The sequence below is a fragment of the Acomys russatus genome, chromosome 3, assembly GCF_903995435.1.
Source record: "Acomys russatus chromosome 3, mAcoRus1.1, whole genome shotgun sequence".
NCBI classification, from domain to species: domain Eukaryota; kingdom Metazoa; phylum Chordata; class Mammalia; order Rodentia; family Muridae; genus Acomys; species Acomys russatus.
Window position 1 is genome coordinate 24,331,901 of NC_067139.1, and position 22,818 is coordinate 24,354,718.

At 44.0% G+C, this 22,818-nt stretch overlaps 1 protein-coding gene across 1 annotated transcript in view; it reads left to right on the forward strand.

The window, feature by feature from the left end:
- The first annotated feature begins 633 nt into the window (after window positions 1–633).
- Sycp2l (synaptonemal complex protein 2 like) overlaps window positions 634–22,818 on the forward strand; it is a 57,468-nt gene continuing 35,283 nt past the window's right edge. The window contains 12 exon segments of the mRNA XM_051143235.1: window positions 634–644; window positions 701–839; window positions 2,449–2,517; window positions 3,722–3,859; window positions 3,949–4,068; window positions 8,068–8,172; window positions 8,693–8,717; window positions 14,228–14,313; window positions 14,424–14,512; window positions 18,175–18,209; window positions 19,707–19,849; window positions 21,997–22,049. Of these exon segments, the coding sequence (XP_050999192.1) occupies window positions 634–644; window positions 701–839; window positions 2,449–2,517; window positions 3,722–3,859; window positions 3,949–4,068; window positions 8,068–8,172; window positions 8,693–8,717; window positions 14,228–14,313; window positions 14,424–14,512; window positions 18,175–18,209; window positions 19,707–19,849; window positions 21,997–22,049 (1,013 nt within the window).

Sequence of the window (22,818 nt, forward strand, 5' to 3'; positions counted from 1 at the left end):
CTCTTTAGCCCTGTTTACCACCCCCCCCCCCCATGGGTTCATGTATTTAGTCTCTACAAAAAGCAGCCTGCCCTTAGGATATACACAGTTAGGTTAAACGAAGTGTCTGGAAACTAAGCTATTTTAAAAAAAGTCCTTCTGGCTCAAGTCTGTAATCACTGTACCCTGGGACTCTGAGGCAAAAAGTCAGCCTGGGCTACATAGTGAGACTCAGAAAATAAATATGATCCTTCTCCCTTTGACTAAAGTACCATAGATGACTTTATTTTATGGTATCCTGATAGTATTAGTAATTTCAGGTCCGAGTCTGGTTCAGAAGGACCACACTGGTTTCTGAACATGGACTCCCCTTCCCAGGGTGCTTTTGTTGGTCAAGACACAGCAGGGATTCTGGCCTGGTTACTTTAATCCCAGCCTTCTAAGAGTTCAGGGCTAGCCTGGGCTACAGAGTGAGTTCCAGGTCAGTCTCAGCGCAGAATGAGATCCTGAAACCAAACCAAATCCAAACCACCGTAGCACAAGATTCAGGCTAGCAAATTGGGCAGTAAACTTCACTGGCTTCAGCCACAGGGGTGCCAGTCTGGACCAGCTCAGCTCCTGCAGGTGTGCGCACTCACTCGGGCAGGCCTGACCATGTGCCCTCGGTAAGTGCTCGCTCTCTAGAATCTCAAACACCCGGAGCAGGTTCACCCAATTGTAGTTCCCGGAGAAGATTGTGTCCAAGCATCACCTGCTACTGGGATCCTTGTTTTGATCTCCTCGGGGGTTCTCAGACCAGCGGAGGCGGGTGTGGAGCTGCGCAGCTAGTGTGCAGGAGCTGTGGCCTCCGGATGCCAGCGGTGAGTAACATCAACGGAAGAGCCCGGGCCTCTCTTCTGGCGTCCCGGGCCACTGTCTTCCGTGATGCTCGGGCTAGGCTACACCCTCGGGCATAAGGCGTAGAGACCCAGCACCGTTCTGTCGTCCAGACAAGTCCTTATGGTTCCGGGTCCTCTTGAGTTTGCACCTGGCTAGCAGCTTTCAGGGAAAGTGGGGAAATAACAGGGCTCCTGATCTTTGGCTCAAAAAGCCCCTGGGGAGAGGAAAGGAAGGACTGGAGCTCCGTAGCTCTTTTGAGAGAACTAGTGACTGCTTTTCCAGACTTGCTGATGCTGCAGACCTCTTTATTCCCCCCCCCCCCCCCCACACTCCCACCCCGTCTTGGTAATCCAGCCAGCAGTAAGAAAAGGACAGTCCCGGAGACAGATGGGGGTCTTTTTCTCCTATCTATACTTAATGATGATAACAATATTGCAAAAATATACCGACATTAGGGACTTTGATTAAGTTCCTAGAAACAGAACTGTTAACCTAAAGAAAATTTTATTTTGTTTTCCCTTGTGTGAGACAGAATTTCACTTGCCCAGGCTGGCGTAGATTTTCCACGTAGCTGAGGATAATATTGAACTCTTAACCACAGAACCATCTCTCCAGGCCCCAATTTTGAACTCTTGATCGACCTCTCAAGTGCTGGGGTTGAGGTATCCACCACAGCGGGCTCCAGGGTGACTTAAAAAGAATCATTTAGCAGAGATTTCTCTTGTATACATTGTACTTTTCTATGAAGTTATCAGGGCCCAAGAGATTAGGTGCTGTGTGTAAAGGCAGAACTGTCGGCCTGGCAATGCCCCTTGATGAAAACATACCAGCCCACTACATGTGTGTAAACTTCTTTTTGTGCGCCGCGGATGTTTGGACCTTGAAATTTCACTATATACGCCCTAATGTTAAACTTTGTCATAAATACAAGGATCATTTGAATCCAATTTATTACAACTTGTAATATAAATTTTGACTATGGGGTTGAATTTAAACATGAATTTAATTAACATGAAGCCCCTTTCTATTTTATAGTGCTCTCTATAGAGTTTGTGTTTGTTCTGTATAGGCATTTATGCAGACATTTTCTCTGCTTATTGTGAGGTAGTATTTTGTTTATGCAGAGCATGCCAAATAAGGTAACTTTGTTAAAAAAAAAAAAAAAAACACTAATTTCTATACTGAACCGTAGCTCTTCAACAGTTGATGGCTTCTGCGGGGGGTGGGGGTGGATGGGTGGGCGTCGGGGACCAGGGATGGGGGAGTGGGAGTTTGACCATGCTCCAGTGAGTAAATGTGCAACACAAATTAGTGTTTTCTTTTTTGGGGGTGTACCACAAGGATTGGAAAGCAGGCCTGGGAGGAACGGGAAGGGAATGTGATCAGGTGCACTGTATCAAATTCCCAAATAATTAATAAAAATACGATGTTGGGGGAAACCCCACTAGTCTATTTAAACCTATGATTAATGATATACACAAGCAACAACTGAAACCAAAAGAGCAGCGTAAACTTTTCTTCTATTTTTAAAACTTGAAATGTGTTTTTGACTTTTATTTTTTTTAAAGAACATCTTTTTATTGCACACAGAGAAATGAAAACCCTCTGCAGTCTGTTAAGGAAGATGCCAGAACTGACAAGGCTCAAGGGGCTTTCTGGGTAATGATAAAGTTTGTTTTCTATTCTATTATGTGCTATAGTTGGGAGTTCTGGGTGGCTCCTTAGCGCCATTGGTTTCTTAAGCCTGGAGCAGAAAAATCTTGGCTTTCGCCGTGTGATAGCCCATTACAGTCATGTCTGTTCAACTTTTCTTCAACTATCCCCCCAGAACCCTGTTGTAAATTACCCAGTGCCCAGCATTTATTCCAGGTAGAAGTAGCCATCACTGAAGAAAACAAATTCAGTGCCTATCCTCAGGGCACCTAGGAGCAGCAGAGAGCCAAACAACAGGTGCCCAGACCTAACAGAGCAGGGCTGTAGTGCGGACCCATGGGAGGTGCAGTGAAGCCCCTGGCCTGCTTCATTTAAGGTGGTTCTGGAAGCCCTGCCTGTAAGTTGGTACCTAACCCACTTCTGGGCGGGGGAGTCAGTTCATCGAAGGGACAGCGGTGAGGAGGCGAGGAAGACCTTGCCTTATTCTAGGCATTAGCTTCTGTTTTCTTTCCTCTACTTTTTTTCTGAGTTTTAACGGGTGAGCCTAGGCTTGAGTAATTTTGGTTTGCAACACTACGGAGTGCTTTCACCTGTTTATCCATAATTGAAGTGTAGTTTTCCTCAAGTTCATGGTTGTCAAACTCAGTCAGTGGGGAGTCTGAACTCTTAAAAAAATATCCTGAGGAGATGCAGCTGTGGCAGGGCCCACCAACCCCTCATCTAGACCTTTTGTCTGATATTAATAAAAGCTCCAACATTTTGATAATTGATTGTCACTAAACATATCTTGCTATTTTGTTATCCCCACATCTAGGCCTTTTATCTAAAACCAAATGAAAACTAACATTTGTTGAGTGATTGTCATCAGACATATTTGCTATTTTTTAGTTCAAGATTGATGTCTTTATTGTACTTTTGCTCTATTTTATTTCACTCTGAATTATAATTATTTGCAGTGATTATGTCAGCACAGGGGGTCTTTCCTATGCTAGCCAAGTGTTCTACCACTGGACTGCACCCTTAGAAACAAAATGACAATTATTCATTCTTGTGGTGGTGCCGGGTCTTGAACCCGGGTCCTTGCTTGTGCTAGACGAGAACTCTACCACTGAGTTACATCCCCAGCTCTTGTAGACCATTAGTCTGAAATGTTGATATAAGGCAAATGTGCTTTGGGAGATTAGTAATCCACAAACCATCTCCTTTCCAGCTCCAGTCTCTTATTACTGAGGCCTTTCATGGCACAAGATTTCACATGATAGAAGAATATCTTCAGCAGAAAGAGAGCCTCGTGCCTCAAAAATACAACCATCTCCTCCTCCTCCATCTTGACAGAGTGATGAATGAGGCGAGTGGTTTACTTTGTGTGAGGACTGAAATGTCAGTGTATGTGCCCTGGGAAGAGTTTTGAAGTCAGTGTGCTGTGATGATGTGCAGGAGCTGGACAAAGAGGAGTTCGAGAACTGTTCCCTGCTGCTGAAATGTATCCAGAGATTCCTCAAAGAGGATCCGGACCAAGAGGAGCCTTTGCTAATCCAGCAGGGACTCATCCCAAAGATAAGTGCACTTTACAGCCGGGAGGCTTGAGGGACACTGTGCGGAGTTGAGGGTGCTGCTCAGTGGTGGAGCACCTGCCTGTAGGGTGGAGATGGGAATAAAATAAAAACCAAGCCCCCCTCCCAGGGGTGGGGAATAAAATAAAAAACAGATGCTGGGGCAGTCGTGGTGCACACTTTTAATTCCAGTACTTGGAGACAAATCTCTGAGCTTGAAGCCAGCCTGGTCTACAGAGTTAGTTCTAGGACAGTCAGGGATACACAGAGAAATCCTGTCTCCAAGAACCAAAAACCAAACCAAAACCAAAAAAATCTTTGTGAGAATATATGGAATTACACAGTTGTGAAATAACCAACCCCCGCTCTTCACATGACATTTTTCTTGAAGAGAGGGGACAGGGGCTGTTGTAGAAGAGGCTGGTCCCGGACTTGCTCTGAGGATGACCTTGCCCTTCTGTTCTCCCTGCTCAAGTTCTTGGCATAAAACCGGGGGATTTCTGCATGATGTAAATAAGTTACCTCCCAAGCTGCTATTTGTAGTTTGTTTCTTAAAACTGTGCATGCGTGTGTGCATACGCTTGTGTGTGTTTGTGCGTGCGCAGGTGCCTGTGATATCCAGAGGTGCCAGATCCCCTGGAACTAGAGTTTGTAGATGGTTGTGAGCTGCCTGATATGGGTGATGAAAACTAAACTCTGGTCCTCTGGTCCATCTCCACAACCCTCTATATTCCACTCCCAACCCCCTTCCCAAGACAGGGACCTTGCTATATAGTCCCAGGCTTGCCTCAGGCTCAGCAGTTTTTCTACTTCAGCTTTCCACGTGCTGGGCTTGCTGGCATGTCTTGTGTGCTGCCAAGCCCAGCTAGTAATGGCAGGTTAGTGATCATTTCAGAGACTTTGGGGAAGATGAGGTGATCAGGGAGCTAGCTCCCCTAGTACACCTTCTGAACATGATCAGACCTAGAGAGCTCATCAAGAACTTCCCTTTGCTCTTAATACACCTCACTCCTTTCTAAGTCCACGATTGAGAAAAGGAAGAAGAAAAAGCAAAGAGATTTTTTTCTTATCCAAGTCAAATGAGGGATATTTTATGGCTTTTAAAAATTAGCCAGGTTGTTGGGTCCCGGGTCGTGGTGGTGCACACCTTTAATTCCAGCATTTGGGAAGAAAGGCAGGCAGATCTCTGAGTTTGAGACCAGCCTGGTCTATAGAATGAGCTCCAGGACAGCCAGATATACACAGTGAAACCCTGTCTCAAAACAAAAACAGAAACATAGCCAGGTAATAATGGTGAGTGTGTGTAAATGGCAGCTGGAAGCAAGTTCGCAACCCTCTTACAGCAATTCTCATCTCTACGTTGTGAGGCTTCTGCTGTCTCTGTTTATTGGAGAAAAGGGGGAGGAGGATGCAGTGGCTGAAGGCAGTGAGAATAGTAATAAGTCTGTTCTATCACCTGGGCTTATCTAGCCCTTAAGAGTTTACTCAGACCTGATTGAGCCAAAGGGGTACTACCATTTTAATATAAACTGCCACTCCTTCTGGGGCTGCCCCTTTCAGGGAGGAGAGTAAACTGTTTTCTCAAACTCCTTTCTAGGGTTTTTTTTTATTTAATGTCTTTGAGTATATGTCATGTGTCTAGTGAGTGTGAATGTGGGTCCATGAGTGTGTGCCTCTGTGTGTATGTGTGTGTGTGTGTGTGTGTGTGTGTGTGTGTGTAGGGTCAGAGGACAACTTTTGGGTGTCAGTCCTTTTCTTCCCTCCATCTATTCTGGTAACCAAACTCAGATCATCAGGCTTGGTGACAAGTACTTTTACCTGCTTAGCCATCCCGCCAGCCCCTCTCTGGGACTTTAAAAATGTTGTAGAGGGCATTAGAAACTCTTGGGAGTTCTTTATCATTTCCCCCCAATCTATGCTTGCTTTTTTCCAACAGTAAAAAAGAAGAATAGGTAAAAGAGAGCCAGGATAGAGTTCAGCTGTAGAGCACTTGCCAAGCATGGATGAGGCCCAGTACCCAGGATCATTAACAAACAAAAGGCGTGAGCTCATTTTGTATTTGTTCCTTAGCTTGCTGGTGCCTTAACTTGTGCAGCTAATAGGGAGCAGGGAAGAGGAGATGAACCTCAAAGGAAACAGAGCAGAGATGCCCTACGGGCCCCTCGAAACCTAAGCTGATTGCTAGGGGGTTGTGGATTAGACTATGCCCCAACCTGCTTTTCCTATTTAAATCTTCAGGGCTATAATAGACACTTCACTTATTTCTATGACACGTGCCTTAAGCAGATTTGACTCACAGTTTGATGCATTAGCCACTCATGATGGGAGACACCACAGGAGGAACACGAAGCAGCTGGTCAGTCACCTTGCATCAGCAACCAGGAAGCCAGTTGAATTGAATGCTGGTGCTCAGTTCTTGTTTTTATTGAGTCTAGGACCTGATTCCATAAGATGGTGCCATCCACATCCGTGGTGGGTCTCCCATACCTGGTCCATCCTTCTGGAAACACCCTAGCAGACACACTTGGATGTGTGTTTCTATTGTGATTCTAAATGTAGTCAAGGTGACAATGGAGACTAATGTCACAAATGTGCTCCCAATATGTAAGAAAGGGCCACGTCATATCCATACTGGATTTTGAAGTGAAAATATTCACGTTCTATCCAGACTCTTCTTGGTGATGAGATTGTCACAGCCATCTCTTGCACCTTCTGAAGGGTTTTTGGCCAGGGGGAGCAGATAGACACTGTGGAGGAGAAAGGGGTACTAGGCTATGTATTGAAAAGCCAATTGCAGGCTCAGCATACAGTGTGCCTGGGAATTGAGTCTACCACATAGAGTAAGGGTCCTCTGTGGAAACTCTATGTCTAGGCTTGCCCCTGAGAGCCAAGAAGGGTCAGCACCACATCCTTAAGCCATAGCTACTATTCTGTGAGGAAGCTGGGTGTCTGGTAGATAATGTACCATCGGGGCACACGAAAGGGCTTGAGAAACATTTCTAGTCATAAGCATTGATCAACTGTGCCACAATACCCCCTTTCCAACTCTACTCAACAGGGGCCAATCAATAGTTTGTGTCACTAATGCTATGTTCAACTGATTATTGATTTTGTGTATATGTGCTTTCTTATCCCCCACACTGTGTGTGTGTGTGTGTGTGTGTGTGTGTGTGTGTGTGTGTGTGTGTGTGTTTGTCTGTCTGTCTGCCTGTCTCACTAGAGATTGGCTTGAGGACTTTGCACATGTTGGGCAGGTGCTCTACCACTAAGCTGCATCTCCAGATCTGTTTTTCTATTTTTGTGAATGGCTATTCTCAGCAAAAAAATAGTCTAAAGATGACCCATACTTTATTGAATGCTTCTGTTTTAAGATGTCACAAAAGTTATTTCTAACCATTCTAAGCTCAGCATCATAGCATGAAATTGGACATATATTCCTATGGGGGGAAACCAATGAGCTAAAAGCTCTTGGAAGAAGATAGCAAGGCCTGGGGCATGTTTCCTGTAGCCTCAAATGCTTCTGCAGCAATGTCTGAACTGTTCATCTTTTTTGTTTAGTTTGGTTTTGTGAAAGGATCTCACTGTGTAGTTTAGGTTGACCTTGAACTCACAGCAGTCCTCCTGCCCCCCCCTCCCAAGTTTTGGGCTCATAGGCATGCTCTATCACTGCCCAGCTTTGCTCATCTTTTTTGATTGTCTGCTTTCTATAGCTTGCTTCTCAAAGCCACACTATTTTCCCTGTGCTGCACAGGTCCATTGTGAGTGTTTAGCACTGATTCTCATCAAGTGTCCCATTCTTACTGATGTGTGTGAGCTTCCTGTGTGTAATTCTGGGCCGTTTGCATCCTTTCTGACTTGCTCTTGACAGACGGGAAGCCCATATTATGTGTGGGGAAAGGTCTACAGGCTGCTTTTTCTTTAGTGGGCAATGATCTTGTAACTTCTGTGAAGTAGGTGGCACTCACTGAGACCCAAGGGTTCCATCACTGTTTCTTCTGTGTACATGGTTTCCTGGCTTGAAACAATAACAGGACTTCTGATCGCCAAAGCCCTGGCCTCAGATACGCAGCTGACTAACGCCATGGACGACCTCCTCGACACTGCACTGGTAAGGACGGAAGTGATTCAAGGGACTAGGCCATCACTGGTGGGCAGGAATCTAAGTGATTTTTTAAAACCTCCTTCAGCTGGGTTCAGGGGCACACACCTTTAATCCCAGCACTTGGGAAGTAGAGGCAGGTGGATTGCTGTGAGTTTGAGGCTAGCCTGGTCTACAAAGAGAGTCCAGGGCAGCCAAGGCTACACAGAGAAACCCTGTCTCGAAAAACCAAACCAAAAAAAAAAAAAAGACAAAAACCTCCTTCCCTTTTATGTTCAGATTTTAAATAGATTGTCACATTTTATGATTACATCATTGAAAGAGTAACAGACATTAATATATGCAGCCAGTGACACAGGAAACTGAGAAGCCATTCGTTTTATGTATTCAAGTTCATTATTTGGCTGTGGGGGACTGTGCTCATTTTAATCAAGTGATTGTGATTCTAATGCATTTATATTCATGCATTAGTGTTGGAACGTGTGACACTTTAAAATAACAAGTTGCATTTTTCCTTCCCTTTTATTAGATCGTTTCCAGGCATAGCAGGAAAGGTAAGTGTATGGGCACTTGCCAACTGTCCAATTTTTGTCAAGAGACTATTTTACATAGTCCTACTGTGATGTCAGAAGCCATTTCTTTGTAAAGCGTCCCTCGGTTTTCTGCAATATAACTAGTGGCTCTTGTCACTGCTGTAGCTGACTTTCCTCTCTGCAGACAATGGAAAGCCACTTTGTCTTCCAAAGTGGCAAGAGTTTAGCTCTCCGGGTTGGATCTGGTTTCTGCCCAGGTCCAGGCTTGGTCCTGGTGTGCACCTAGCGTGAGGTAGTTAGATCCGTGTGCCACAGCCCCATGAAGGCACTGATCTGCTGTGGGACTGGGCTAGTCACCACAAGAGTGGGAACTGATTACCTAGTTGTAATTCTTTATTACAGAGTTTGGCTGTTGCCCTTTGCTCTCATGCTCTCTGCTGCCCACTGCCCTCTTCCACACTGTGTTCCTGCCATCATGGCATGACCCCCATGGGTTCCTCCCCAGTAGTCACAGATTATGTCACCATGCTTCTGAGCTCCCAGAACTGTGAGCTACATCATTCTTTTTTCTTTAAGTGGATCCAGATTCAGGTTATAGCAACAGACAGTTACCAAAGACACAAACCAGCACAAGTTTAGCTACTATTAATTAACTTGGAGTAAATCAGTTTAGCTACTGATTTACTTTGGGAGCCAATGAAGATAATTTTGTCTGTCCAGAGTATAGAAGATAAGATTCTGAAAAATTCTGAAGTTTTGTTCCATTCAGTTACAGTTAAAGGGTAGTTTGATATTCTGGAAGCAAAGATGCACTTGGGAGCATCCCAGAGCACATGGAAAAATGTCATTTTCCTGGGGTGCTACTCAGTTTTAAGAAGCTGTTAATGAGCTGATGTCACACTCACAATGGATGGTAATTGAGGAAACGCGCCAGGAGCTTTGGGGTGTCCTGCATACTTGGAAACAAAAGCTTTTGTATCCATTAGCTTTCTTGTTGATAGCACAACATGCCTGACTTAAATAACTAAAATAAAAGCATTTATCCAGGCTCACAGTTTCAGAATTGCTTGGTTTATAAACTCGGGAAGAACGTCATGGTATGTGATGGGTGAGGACCACAGGCAGGCAGCAGAACAAAGGCATATGAGAAAGAGGCCAGGTTAAGACTCAGCCCCCTGCCATGTGCAGTGGTGCACAGCTGTAATCCCAGAACTCAGGGAGGCAGAGGCAGGTGGATCTCTGTGAGTTCGATGCCGGCCCGCTCTACAAAGTGAGCCCAGGATAGCCAAGGCCACACAGAGAAACCCTGTCTTGAAAAATAAAAAACAAACAAACCAAACCCAAACAACCAAAGAACCCCCCCAAACAAACACACAAACAAACAAACACCCTCACAAATACACCTGGAGTTTGTATTGATCCCAAGTAAAGTGTCAAGACTGGCTATCATGGTTCTTGCTGTCTTAGTGGATCTCAACATTTGCTTTTCTTTTTCTTTCTTCTTTATTTTTTTTTTTTATGAATTTCATTAATAGTGTCTGTAAGAGTAAGATAAAGTACACGATGGCACCTTCCTTTGTAACCTTTGCAACACTGTAAAACATACCTTATTAAACAGTATGTACTTAGTACACACGTGAGGTGTCTGTTGGGTCCATAACCATGATGTGGTGCACTGTGGGCACTCCTTGCAGCAACTCTACTGCTCTGGTGGAGACTCACCCTCGTAGATGACTGCTGTAGGCAGATCTAGCTGCCATGACAAAACACCAAGGACCTGTGTGGCTTTGACAACAGACATTCGTTTGTGCTACTCATGGGGGGAGAGTGTGAACTCAGAGATTAGGCTGCTGGCATTATTGGGTCCTGGGAAGGGCTCTCTGTCATTTCTCACTATGGTGGAGAGACAGAACCAGCAGTGTCTGGTCTCCCCTCTCAGAAGGGTGACAACCCTACCATGCAGGTCTCTCATCCCTGTGACCTCATCTAACTCAGTTGTCTCCCAAAGGCCCCTCTCTCAGAGATGACATCGGGGTGAATGCTTCAACATTGCAATGGGGAGGAGACAGTGCCACACATCATAGCAACATCAGTTCGTGGCTCAGGGCTCCCCTGGGGTGGGGGTGGGACTAGCTTCTCTGCAAGAAGCAAGTTCTTGCATGTTGTCTTTGGTTCGCATGGGCGCCCTGCTAGCTTCTGCAGAGTGGATGTCTAGTTCCTCTAGCTGAGGTAGAAAGATGTTTCTGTTGGCAGCCTTCCCTCCATCTCCTGCCATTGTGGGATTAATCTCCCATTGTTTATTCAACCAAGGTTTAACTTTATCATTCGTGTTCCATTTTGGGGGGATTCCTCTGCTCCATGCGGCTTCTGTTTCATCACTTCGCTCTTCTCTGGTGATGAGTGTGCTCCAAGTCTCGAGTTATCCTTAGAGTTCTCTTAGTCAGCACCAACACGATGCTGCTGTAGCTCTTCTTTACTATGTGTTTGTGCTCACATATATGTGTTTCATCCTCCATCTCCCCATCAGTGTTAGGCCCATAGCATTTGCTCTGTTACAGTAGTTATGTGGGGTTTTGTTTTTGTTTTGTTTTTTGTTTTCCCTAACATTTTTATTTCATGAAATCTCTGTTCTCTAACTTTAAGATGATTTTTTTTTTTTTTTTTTTGCCATGAAGATTGAACTCACAATCTCTTCACACATGCTAGGCAAAGATCCCTTCCTCTGAGACCCACTTCTTTTGATTGCCAGGTTGACCTTGAACTCTTGCAGTAGCTCAGGCCAGCCTCAAACTTGCACCTTCTTTTCTCATGTCTCCAAAGAACTAGGATTTTTTTGAGCTATGCCACCTGACTTAGCTTCATTCTTTTTAAAAACTTAAAGTGTGTGTGTGTGTGAGAGAGAGAGAGACAGAGAGACAGAGAAACAGAGAAACAGAGAGACAGAGAATGAATAAATAAATATATATGTGCTTGTAAGTATGGGTCGCTGTGGAGGCCAGAGCTGACAGATTTCTCTGAAGCTAGAATTGCAGGCAGTTTCGAGCCACCCAAACCTGCCATGGGCATTAGGAACCAAACTCTGGTCTCTGCATCCACCCGCCCATCCACCCTGTCCTGCTCTATTTTTTAATGCTTTATTCTTTGTTGTTTCTGTATTAGTCTCATTTTTGCCACTGACCAAATACCCATCGAGAAACCCTTTATGAAAGGTGGGATTCTTTTCTCCTCAGGGTTTGGGGAGTCGCAGTCCATCAAGACAGGGAATGCACAGGATAAGATGCTGTGAGCAGCAGGGGGCACAGGCAGCTGCTTGCTTCTGCCTCAGAGTGGGAAGCATGAATGCTGACACTTTGGACTTCTTACATTCTTGCTGGCCCCCAGCCTAGGGAATGGTGCCACCCAATTAAAAAGAACATTGCTGTTAATCTTTCCTAGAAACACCATAACAGATACACCAGAGAGATGTGACCAAGTGACTTTATATCCAGTGAGGCAGCCCAGCATGGTGGCACACACAGGACAGGGTTTCTCTGTGTAGCCCCTCCTCCTTCCCCCCTTCCCCTCCCCCTCTCCCCTCCTCCTCTCCCTCCTCCTTCCCTCTTCCTCTTTGTAGCTATGACAAAATACCTGAGAGAAATCAATGTAAGGGGAGAACAGTTCATTTTGTCTCATGATTTCAGAAGGTTTTGCAGTCAGCTGGCCCCAGTGTTTGGGCCTGAGGTGAGACAGATTATTCAAGGTATCTGTGGCCATGAAGGAGAGAGAATAGGGACTGGGGACAACATAAACTCTTGAAGGAGCACCCATCAGTGGCCTGTTTTCTCCATCCAGCTCTCCCTGCCCTGCTGTTCTTAGTAGCTCATGGAGCTCTGAACTCAGTGAGGTTAATGTAGCCATGGGCTTGGCACTCTATGATCACTTACAGTACCACCATCTCCAATTGGCAACCTCTGGGAACATCTTATGTCCAAACCATAGTGCTGGCCTTGACTGCTTTTCTTCTTAGGACCCTCAGTGCTGGGGCATATATAGGAAATGGGGGGCAGTGGCTGCCTGCTGATGTAAAGCTGGGGCTACCTCACTGTTTCCAGCTTGCCTTCTCACCTCCCCCTATCTTTCCAGTGATTTTCACTTATTAACCTCCCCCGACTCAAATATCTACAATGGCTTTAAGTTTTATTTACTCTTGTTTTTCTTTATACCTATTTTCATTTTTGCCTGGTACGTTCTCAGGCAAGTTCTCTGTTGGTTTCTCTTCAAAAATGTATTTCATGTTTTGTGTTGTCCATCCCAGGACGATGAACCAAATGCTTTCTGCTTTTTTAAAAAAATATTTATTATTATGAATACAATGCTCTGCCTGCATGTACACCTGCAGCCCAGAAGAGGGCATCAGATCACATTATAGATGGTTGTGAGCCACCATGTGGTTGCTGGGAATTGAACTCAGGACCTCTAGAAGAACAGACAGTGCTCTTAATCGCTGAGCCATCTCTCCAGCCTGCTTTCTGCTTTTTACAAACGGTCTTGACACACTTCTCACAAGTTACTTTTCTGCTACCCCTGTGTCATCCAAGCTCTCTTCTTCTATGTCACAAGGCCATATCCTTTTATTTTCTCTAGCTCCTCTCAGGATGATGCTAACCAGAACACGGGTTGAAGGTGCAGACACCGTCAAGAGTTGTGCTGGCCAGCCAGGCTTGGCTACCTATGAGTCTAGTCTGGTGGACACTAGGTCCAGCTGAGTTTCTATTGTTGCTGGGCTATTTAGCCATGCTAGTGTGGCCTGTCTGAACTGAAGACAGCATGTTTAACCTTCCTTGTTTGGTTTCCTACAACTGTATGGGTTACACTGGGGTAAAAGTATATACTTTGTGATAAATAATTTGCATATTGAGATGATGCATCTGAACCTATCAAAATTATACTCTGACCCTGGTATTCCTTTTCTATGATGTACACTACTGTTTCCACTTACTAACTTAATATAAGTCTACAAACCTAACTGTAATAATAGTTATGTATAAAAGAGTATTTCACAGTCTTGTTTTTTTTTTAATGTATAAATAGCTGCAAGTTTTTGTGTTGTTGTAATGATGGCTGACTTATTTAAAAGTGTCTGCCTCCCTGCTAAAGACTTCATAGAATTTTCATTTGTATATTACATATAATATTTGTGTTATTACATAATACATATTCATCTAAACAATGTAAGCAGTTCAGCCCATGTGTCTGTACTTAGAATATTGCCCATTGTGGACAACGAGTGGGTTTGCTCAGGTTACAGCAGTGACAAGAAGCTATGTACTCTTTGCTAAGGCTGCTGTTAAAGCCCTTTCTGGATATTTATGAAAACAAGTGTCTTGTAGCCTGGGGCTCCTGTGACTTGAAGATGGCTGTGATCTGTCCCTTGTCTGCACCATCATTCCCATGCTGTATACTACTCCCAGCTTGCACTGCTTTCTGCTGTACAGGGGTCAATTTGGGCTCTTTCCAGCATCCATATGCTGCTTTTACAATTGCATTTTCAGGGACAATCCAGATGCTGGATTCCTTCATATTTAGTTTAGGATTCCTGGTGACAGAAGGCAGCACAAAGCTCTCCATTCAACAGGAGGTGAGTTGTAACCACACAGTAAGCTACCAATTGCTCTGGAAAACTCAGAGAAGGCGTGCATGAGTTTTCACTTTGTCTCTGCCATGAGTCCTCATTCCAATTCTGAGCAGGCTCTGAGGACTTTGAACTGCATTTTGGATGCTGCACCCCGGGGAGAGAGAAGAAAGCTGTCTTCAGGAGAAGGCGCGCACCGTCTTATGTAAGTTAACTCACACTCGGGTGATGGTGTAAGCCCCACATCTCTTTGTACTAATTCTTTGCGCCCTGCACGCCTGCCTACTTCATTCCATCCTTCAGGGTGTGGCTTGTGAGTTCAGAGTATCAGTCTGGGGAGGACTAAAGACTGAGGACAGACTTTGCCAGGCTCTGCTCTTAACAGTGTAGGGTTATTTTGTTTGTTTGTTTGTTGTTTTTGTTTTGTCTTTTGCATTGAAATTGTGGGTCACAATGTTCTCTCAGCTGACTGATTATGTAAAGGTGAACTCTGGTGTTGACTGGTGGAAGGACATCAAGAGGCAAGCACGCGCGCGCGCGCGCACACACACACACACACACACACACCATTTTAGTGCCCCAGTTGTGGCTATATAGATCTTAAAATGTTACATTTGAAGATTCGGAGATAAAGTTTTATACAGAGCTTTGAATGTGACATTTGAAGAAGAGGTTTTAATACAAGATGAAGTGAATTGCAAGCATGCACCTGTTTTGAAATTTAGACATAAACACATGACTATGAGGATGGCTTGCCAGCAAGGCAGGCATATTGGTGACAGTGACCCTTCCTGTGGTATGCCATCAAGAGAGAGAATTCTGTAGAACCTACAAGTGCTTCTTGCCGAGCAGGGGCTTGCTGTTGTTCATTGTGTGGTATGAGTGGTGTGACTTTGACTGAGTTACTCATTAAAAAAGGAATCCAGACTCCACTGGGGGAAAATCACTACTCTTAACAGACTGTGGCTATAGTGAGAAATTTTGGTTTCTTAAAAAAAAAAAAAAACCAGTTAAGTTATGGAAATGTGTTTTTGTTTTAATCCCAGGTGTGAGATATGGGGCTGCTTCAGATTATCCACAGCAGCTGATTATGGTCTTGTCTATTTGATGTGCTGTGTGCTGCTTCTTGTACCAGTATGAATGTCTTTCCTTAGTTTAGGGAAGTTTTATGATCTTGTTAAAGATCTGGTCTATGCTGATGATTTGGGATTCTCCTTCCTTGATGCCTATAATTTGAAAGCTTTTTTTTTTTTTTCATAGTGTTCCACATTTCCTGTGTGATACTTTCCAGTGTTTAAAAAAAAGTTCATGTTCCTTGGTTATTTGGTCTGTATCCTCTCTTTTATCTTTAAGACCCAATATTCTGTCTTCTGCTTGATTCATTCTACTTATGAGGCCTTCCTTTGTGTTTTTTACTGGGGCTGTTGCGTTTTGTCAATTCCATTTTCATTTCAGCTTGAGTCCTCTTCAGTGTTCCTATCTCCTGATTGAATTCTGTTAAGTCTTGATTGTCTTTATCGTTTCTGTCAGCCTTGTGTTTGTGTCTTCTTGGGTATTGCTCGGGCATTTATTCTCCTTAAATTCTTTCTCTTTTGTTTCTTTGAGCTGTTTCTTTGTGTCTTCTTTAAACTTCTTGAATTCTTTGAGGCAGTTTATGATTCTTTTCTTTCAATTTCTGTGTCCTGGATTTCATCTAGCAATTCTCATTGGGAAGCATTTCTAGGTTTTGGAGAGAAGATACTGACTTGATCTTTCATATTGTTGATGAGATCTGGGTATGTGGAATCATCTGTTTATTTCTGAGTTTATTATGGATGGGGCAGGTTGGAGGAGAAGAGATGTGGGAGCAGGGCTGTGGGGGTGGTTCAGATTAGAATTGGCTTATTCCAGGCCCAGGGTGGGGCAGGGTAGATATCTGAGTGGAAATGTTGGATATGACATGGAAGAGCCCTGTGGTTTGACAGATTGGTAGCAAAGCTACTAGCCCAAGCCTAGAGCTTTTCTGTAAGGAAGACAGGCAAGGCAAGACTAGGCTTGTGGGTTGTAGGACCCAGGCTAACCCTGGTAGATTGTGGAAAAGGCATGGATGGAGAGATTATGGATACTCACCAAGCTAGACCCTGATAGAGAACATAGTAAGTTTAGGTATGGAGTAGAGTGATGGAGGCAGGGAAAAGGGTTTTGTGTGGGTGGATGCAGGTAGGGCGGGTCCTAGTGGGAGTCTAGAGTTGGCTGAGGAGTTGGAGGAAACAGTAGGACTAGGCATGGCTGGGAACGTAGGACCCTGTGGAAGCCTAGAGGTTGGCTGCTGTTCAGGCTTGGGTGGAGTGGCCAGACTAGGCCGGGTCACTGGCTCTGGGACCCTAGCTAGATAGGTTGAGTTTCAGGAAAAGTATGTGGTAGTGGGTGGGACCTTGCCGGGGTAGACCTTGGAGGAGGACACGGATCCCTGGCTTTCTGATGTGGCTTCTGTAGCTGGAACTCAGGTCCTCATGGCTTGTGAGCTAGCCTCTTTACTGCTTAAGCTATCTCCCCCAGCTCACAGGACTCCTTTAAATAGTCTCTAAAGTAACAGATTTCTGGCAAGTGTGGTGGTGTGCCCCTGCCACCCCAGTCACTCAGGAGGCCAAGACAAGGATCATTATGTGAAGGCCAGCTTGGCTTACATTAGTGAAATGGTCTCAAAAACATTAAGGGCTATGAATGTGGCTGAATGAGGCATCTGCCTCAGATCTGAGCCTTGGCCTCACACCCATACCCACCCCCTCAACCCCTGCCCACCACAACAGTGATTTGCAGACATTAAGGAAAATAAACAGCTTGTGTTTTAGTATTTGGTGAACACACTAGAATGGATGGGTACCAGCCAGAGAAGACTCTAAGATCACAGTGTAACAGTGTGTTAAAATGTGATAGCTTACCTTCATTATGCTTTTCAATTAAGCTTGTCAGTTGAAGAGTGCATTAATCTTGGGATAGGAGAGTCACAGGACCGTGCGTACTCTGATGGGCTGGTGATTGGTAAGAGAACAATTAGATGTGACTCATGCCTGTAGAGGCTGAGGCAGCAGGATTGCTGTGAGTTCAAGGTTACCCTGAGCTACAGTAAGACCCTGTGTTGGGGGGGGGGGCGGAAATCTCCCTACCAAAGCTCCAGGAAACCCTAAGAAATCGGAAACTTGGAAACAGATCATCCAATTGGCCCCCAGATTTCAGGAAGCTAAGTTCAGTTCACAAAAGGGAAGGTGGAACCTCAAAAATCTGTGACTCCTGGCTTCTTTAAAATGCACATCAGGCCAGGCAGGGGTGTAACACGCCTTTATTCCCAGCACTCAGGAGTCAGAGACAGGCAGATCTTTGAGTTCAAGGCCAGCCTGGTTTACAAAGTGAATTCTAGGACAGTCAGGCCTACACAGAGAAATCCTGTCTTGAGGAAAAAACAAACAAACAAACAAACAAACAAACAAACAAAAAACCCCAATTCATGTTGGGGGGTGGCTAGGGAAATGGCTCTGTGATTCAGAGCTCTGGCTGTCCTTCCAGGGGATGTGGGTTCAATTCCCAGCACCCACATGGGACTTCAGTGTCTGTAACTCCAGTTCAATGGTATCTGACACCCTCTCATAGACGTGCGTATAGGCAAAACACCAATGCATGTAAAATAAAATATTTTAAAAACATAAAAAATATGTATCAGTCATCAATATATAAACCTGAAGAAAATTTTCATTGAATGGTATATATGCACATTGTGAGAATTCTGATGCTGATTTAAAAATACGTATCTTGGTTTTAAACTTATTAATTTAATTGTGCTTTACCTCTTGGTGCTCATCTCAGTAAAACATAATTATGTAAATGTTTCAGGAAAGAATTGGCAAGGACGATCTTGACCGTGGGCGGTAAGAAATATTTTGAATTTTAAATGCTTAGAATGTTGGACGCTAGGACATATACGGGGAAGTATGAGGAATACATTATGTTTTATTTGAGGTTAGGAAATTAAGATTTTTGTTTTTGCTTCTGAGAGATTCTGGCCTGCTGAAAGGCATAGTAGTTAATGGACACCGATTGGCCAGTTTTGTCACATTTTAATATATTGCTACATGTGCTTCAGTTAAAATTCTTTTAAGTAAAACACATCAGAGTCACAGATATAGGCTTCTATGCCCCTGTACGCATGCCCCTGCTTCCTATCTTTGGCTCAGATATCTCTTCATTCCCAAACATAATCTTTATGTTTTTTATCTGCATAATAATCACATAATTGTTTTAATAGATTTAAAAGCATCCTATGACTACTACCTTGCTGGTCCATCTGATTATACCCCTCTTTAAAAAAATATTTATTTATTTAATGTATACGAGTATGTTATCCACATGAACACCTACATGCCAGACAAGGGCATCAGATCACATTATAGATGGTTGGGAGCCACCATGTGGTTGCTGGGAATTGAACTCAGGACCTCTTATCCACTGAGCCATCTCTCCAGCCCTATACCCCTCTTTTTGCCTTTATAATTACTCAAGGTTTGGGCTGTGGCTGGTAGAGTCTTTGCCAACATGAGAAAAGCCCTGGGTTTGAGCCTGACCTCCCCTAAATCAGGGGTGGTGACATATGTCTATCCTCCAGCACTTGGAAGATGAAGGGACAAGAATTAGGAGTTCATAGCCGTCCTCAGCTATATAGTGAATTTGAGTCTATCTTGAGCTACAATGGGACTCTGCTTTTTTAAAAGAATTATTTGACATTTGAGCATATAATGTAACTATAGTAGAATATTCTAAATGAGATTTTATTTTTGTTTTAGAAATATTTTAAGGCTATTTGATCTGATTTGATTTTTTGATATGCCTTAAATATAAAACCTAAACATACGTGTCCCTATTTCTTTTATAGTGCTAGGGAATGAGCTCAGTATCTTTTATGTAGAATGTAGGGAAACATTCTACCACTGAACAATATTCCCAGCATTCAGAACGAGTATTTTTTAAAAGATTTATTTATTTATTATATATACAGTGCTCTGCCTGCATGTACACCTGCAGGCCAGAAGAGGGCATCAGATCACATTATAGATGGTTGGGAGCCTCCATGTGGTTGCTGGGAATTGAACTCAGGACCTCTGGAGGAGCAGTCAGTGCCCTTAACCTCTGAGCCATCTCTCCAGCCCCAGAACAAGTATTTTAAAGATGCTGTCCATATGAAATTTATTCAGACTTCCCCTGGCAATTATTAAGTATTTTTTAGATGCTCTTAATGACTCTGAATGCATCTTGTTGCATTTCACCAAGTGACTTACTTAGCCCAAACCAAATGTTGACTTTAGAATGTCTTGCTTTCTGTTGCTTCATGCCCGGAGTTGACCTATGTCTGCTGTGGTTTGACTCTCCAGATTACAGCCAGCAGGTTGCTCTGTTGGAGGCACTGTGTAGAATGGCAGTCGGAACTCAGAGGGATGAACTTGCCGCTCAGTGGTTTGGCGATGCTGTTCTGGCTGAAGCTTTCAAGGACATTAAGAATCGGGAATTTGAGACGGTAAGAATTCTGGGCACCTGCTCAGTCAGATCCAGTGAGGGTCCTCTCAGAACCTGGGCTCTTTAGGCTCAGGAGAATGTTTAATTTTCTTAAAGATGAATAACTGTTTTTCATTATATGTGTGTGTGTAAGAAGGGACATGTGTGTGAGTACAAATGCTGTTGGAAGCCAGGAGATGGTGCTGTATTGCCTGCATCTGGAATTATGTGCTGTTGTGAGCTGCCTGGCATAGGTGCTGGGAGCCACACTCAGATGCTCTGCAAAAGCAGAATGTGTTCCTAACTGCTAAGCCATCTCTCCAGTCCCTCGCTGTTTAAAATAGGATCAGATTGCAGCCCTTAACTGTCTGTTTACCCTTATCAGTGAAACGATTTGAAGGTGGCATAAATAACATGAGGAGATACGTGTAGGGCTTTTTAGAGAGAGTCGATCCAGGAGATGAATTGTGAATTTGATGGATTCAGGCAAGGGGAATATTTAGGAGCAGGTAGAGATTTTGAACAGCCCTCAAAGAGCAGGGATACAAGTAGAAAATAAAGAAACAAATTTGAGCCCTAAAGAGAGACTCTGTGACCATGTGAAGATGGCTAGCAATGACATTTTCATGCTGGTGGTGAGGACCCTAGAGTGACCGTGCCGTGTGCTGTCCAGCTGCTGTAATTTGAAGGGACAGAGGTTTTGCAGCAGTTGGTTTGTTGTTTGTTTGTTTTTTGCACTCTTAGCTTCCTGTGATTGTTTGCAAGAAGCATAAAAGTAGCCTTTGGCTTTGGTCTGCTTCTGCCTTCCTCCTACAGTCGCTAATGCATTTTCTTTATTCTTTTCCAAACGTCTTTAGATCAGGGTTAGAGTCTCAGAAAGAGGTAAAATTCATATTAAGTGTTCATTTTAATGAAGCCTTCTAATCAAAACTATTGTGTAATCAGGATTATTCTGTGATTCACACTGTACTAAGTTTGAACTTTTATGTTGTGTGTCTCAGGCTCCAGGGCTGGCATATGCACAGAAAATGCTTAGTGGGGATACCGTGTATTCTAAGACTCCAGAGGCTTTTGGTTTTTAATTTTACCTCAAGTTAGAGTCCCACCTGCCAGACTTAGTTCATGTTTGAGTAAATTTAGACAAGATCATGGACTGATGAAGTCTTAGTGTTTCATCTCAAAAAATGGGAATACATGCTACCTTAAAATGAAGAGTGTCTTAGTTAGGGTTGGTATTGCTGCGATGAAACACCATGACCAGGAGAAACTTGGGCAAGAAAGAAAGGATTTTCTTGGCTTATATCTCCTGAATCACGGCTCATTGATGGGAGCCAAGGCAGGAACTCAAACAGGGCATGAACTTGGAGGCAGGAGCTGGTGCAGAGGCCACGGAGGAGGGTGCTGCTTACTGGCTTGCTCCTCTTGGCTTACTCAGTCTATCTTTTTATAGGACCTACTACCACCAGCCCAGGAGTAGCAGCACCCAACATGGGCTGGGTCCTCCCACATCAATTGCTAGTCAAGAAAACGACCTGCAGGCTTGACTACAAGCTATCTGGGGGACATGTGGGAAGATGAATACGGGGTTTCTTTAGAGGGAACTAAGCCAGGAGTCAAACTGTGGATTTTCAAGTGTTTTACGGAGGCAATTTCCCAATTGAGGTTCCCTTATCTAAGATGACTCCAGCTTGTATCAACGTGATATAAAATTAGCTAGCACAAGGATAATTCATTGAGAGAGACCAAGGGTGCCCAGGATGATGCAGGCAGCCAGACACTCCTCATCTGCCTCTGCAGATGATGAAAAGAGACTATCTTGTTTCCAAAATCGTCTCTTAACGTACATGGTTTGTGCGGGGCAGACATTAGGGAGATGTGTGCTAGGTGGGTTAGCCAAACACTAGACTCTAAGTTCCCAGGGAACCCTATTATTATTGTGCTCTTGTTTGTCCAAACGAATCCATCCTGCATTTGACTTTTGAGGCCTAAGTATTCTTCAGCTGAGTAGGCAGTACCGAGGGTATGAGGAACCAGCATGCCTACAGCCTTCTCCTTTGGCACGAACCATTGCTAACATAAAGCAGCACATCCTTGTGGAGATTTAGGGTTGGCTAGGAAGGTAGTCAGGACAGTGCGCACCAAAGCTAAGACTTGTGTTGCTTGTTTTAGGACTGTCGGCAGTTTCTCAATTTCCTGAATAACAGGCTCAGTGACCAGAGCAGGTAACTGGTGTATTTGGGCTTTATTTTATTGGGTAGTTATAATCTGATATTGTCTAATATTTTAAAAGAATATCTAGGATCTTTTTAATTTTAAGAGTGTACAGAAGCATACAGGCTCTATCATTTTATTGATAGAACCAAGTGGTTAATTAATTGGAAATCTAGGGAGAGCCTGGTATGCTGGCTCACACCTGTAACCCTAGCATGTGGGAGGCTGAAGCAGGTGGTTTTTGTTTTGTTCTGTTTTTCTTTTCAGATTTACTTAGTTTGTGTGTCTGAGTGTTTCCCCGGTGTGTAAGTATACCAGATATGTGCCTGGGAGGCATCGAATCTCCTGGCCCTGGAGTTCTAGACAGTTGTGAGCTACCATGTGGGTGTTGGGAACTGAACCCAGGTCCTCTGCAAGAGCAGCTGGTGCTCTCCACCATGAAGGCACCTCGCCAATCCTGAGAGTTCCCAGATTTCTTTAAGAGTAATTTTGAAAAGACTAAAGGTGCCGGAGGATAGGCATATCTCGAATAGGTGGGTCTTTGATGAGACAGTATTTGCTAAATGTGCTCTGTTCTTTAGGAATTGAACCAAGTAATTTTTCTGAAATGAGTGTTAATAATGCTGACTTTAAACTGCCTGCTGGAGAGGTGATACCTCCCCACAGTGTATCTATATTTGTAGAGTTGAAGCCGTCATGTATCCTGTGTATAGGAGACCTCCTAGCGTGCCATAGTTGTAAAAACTCATTATGAGATATATGCAGCTCGTTTTGATTGAT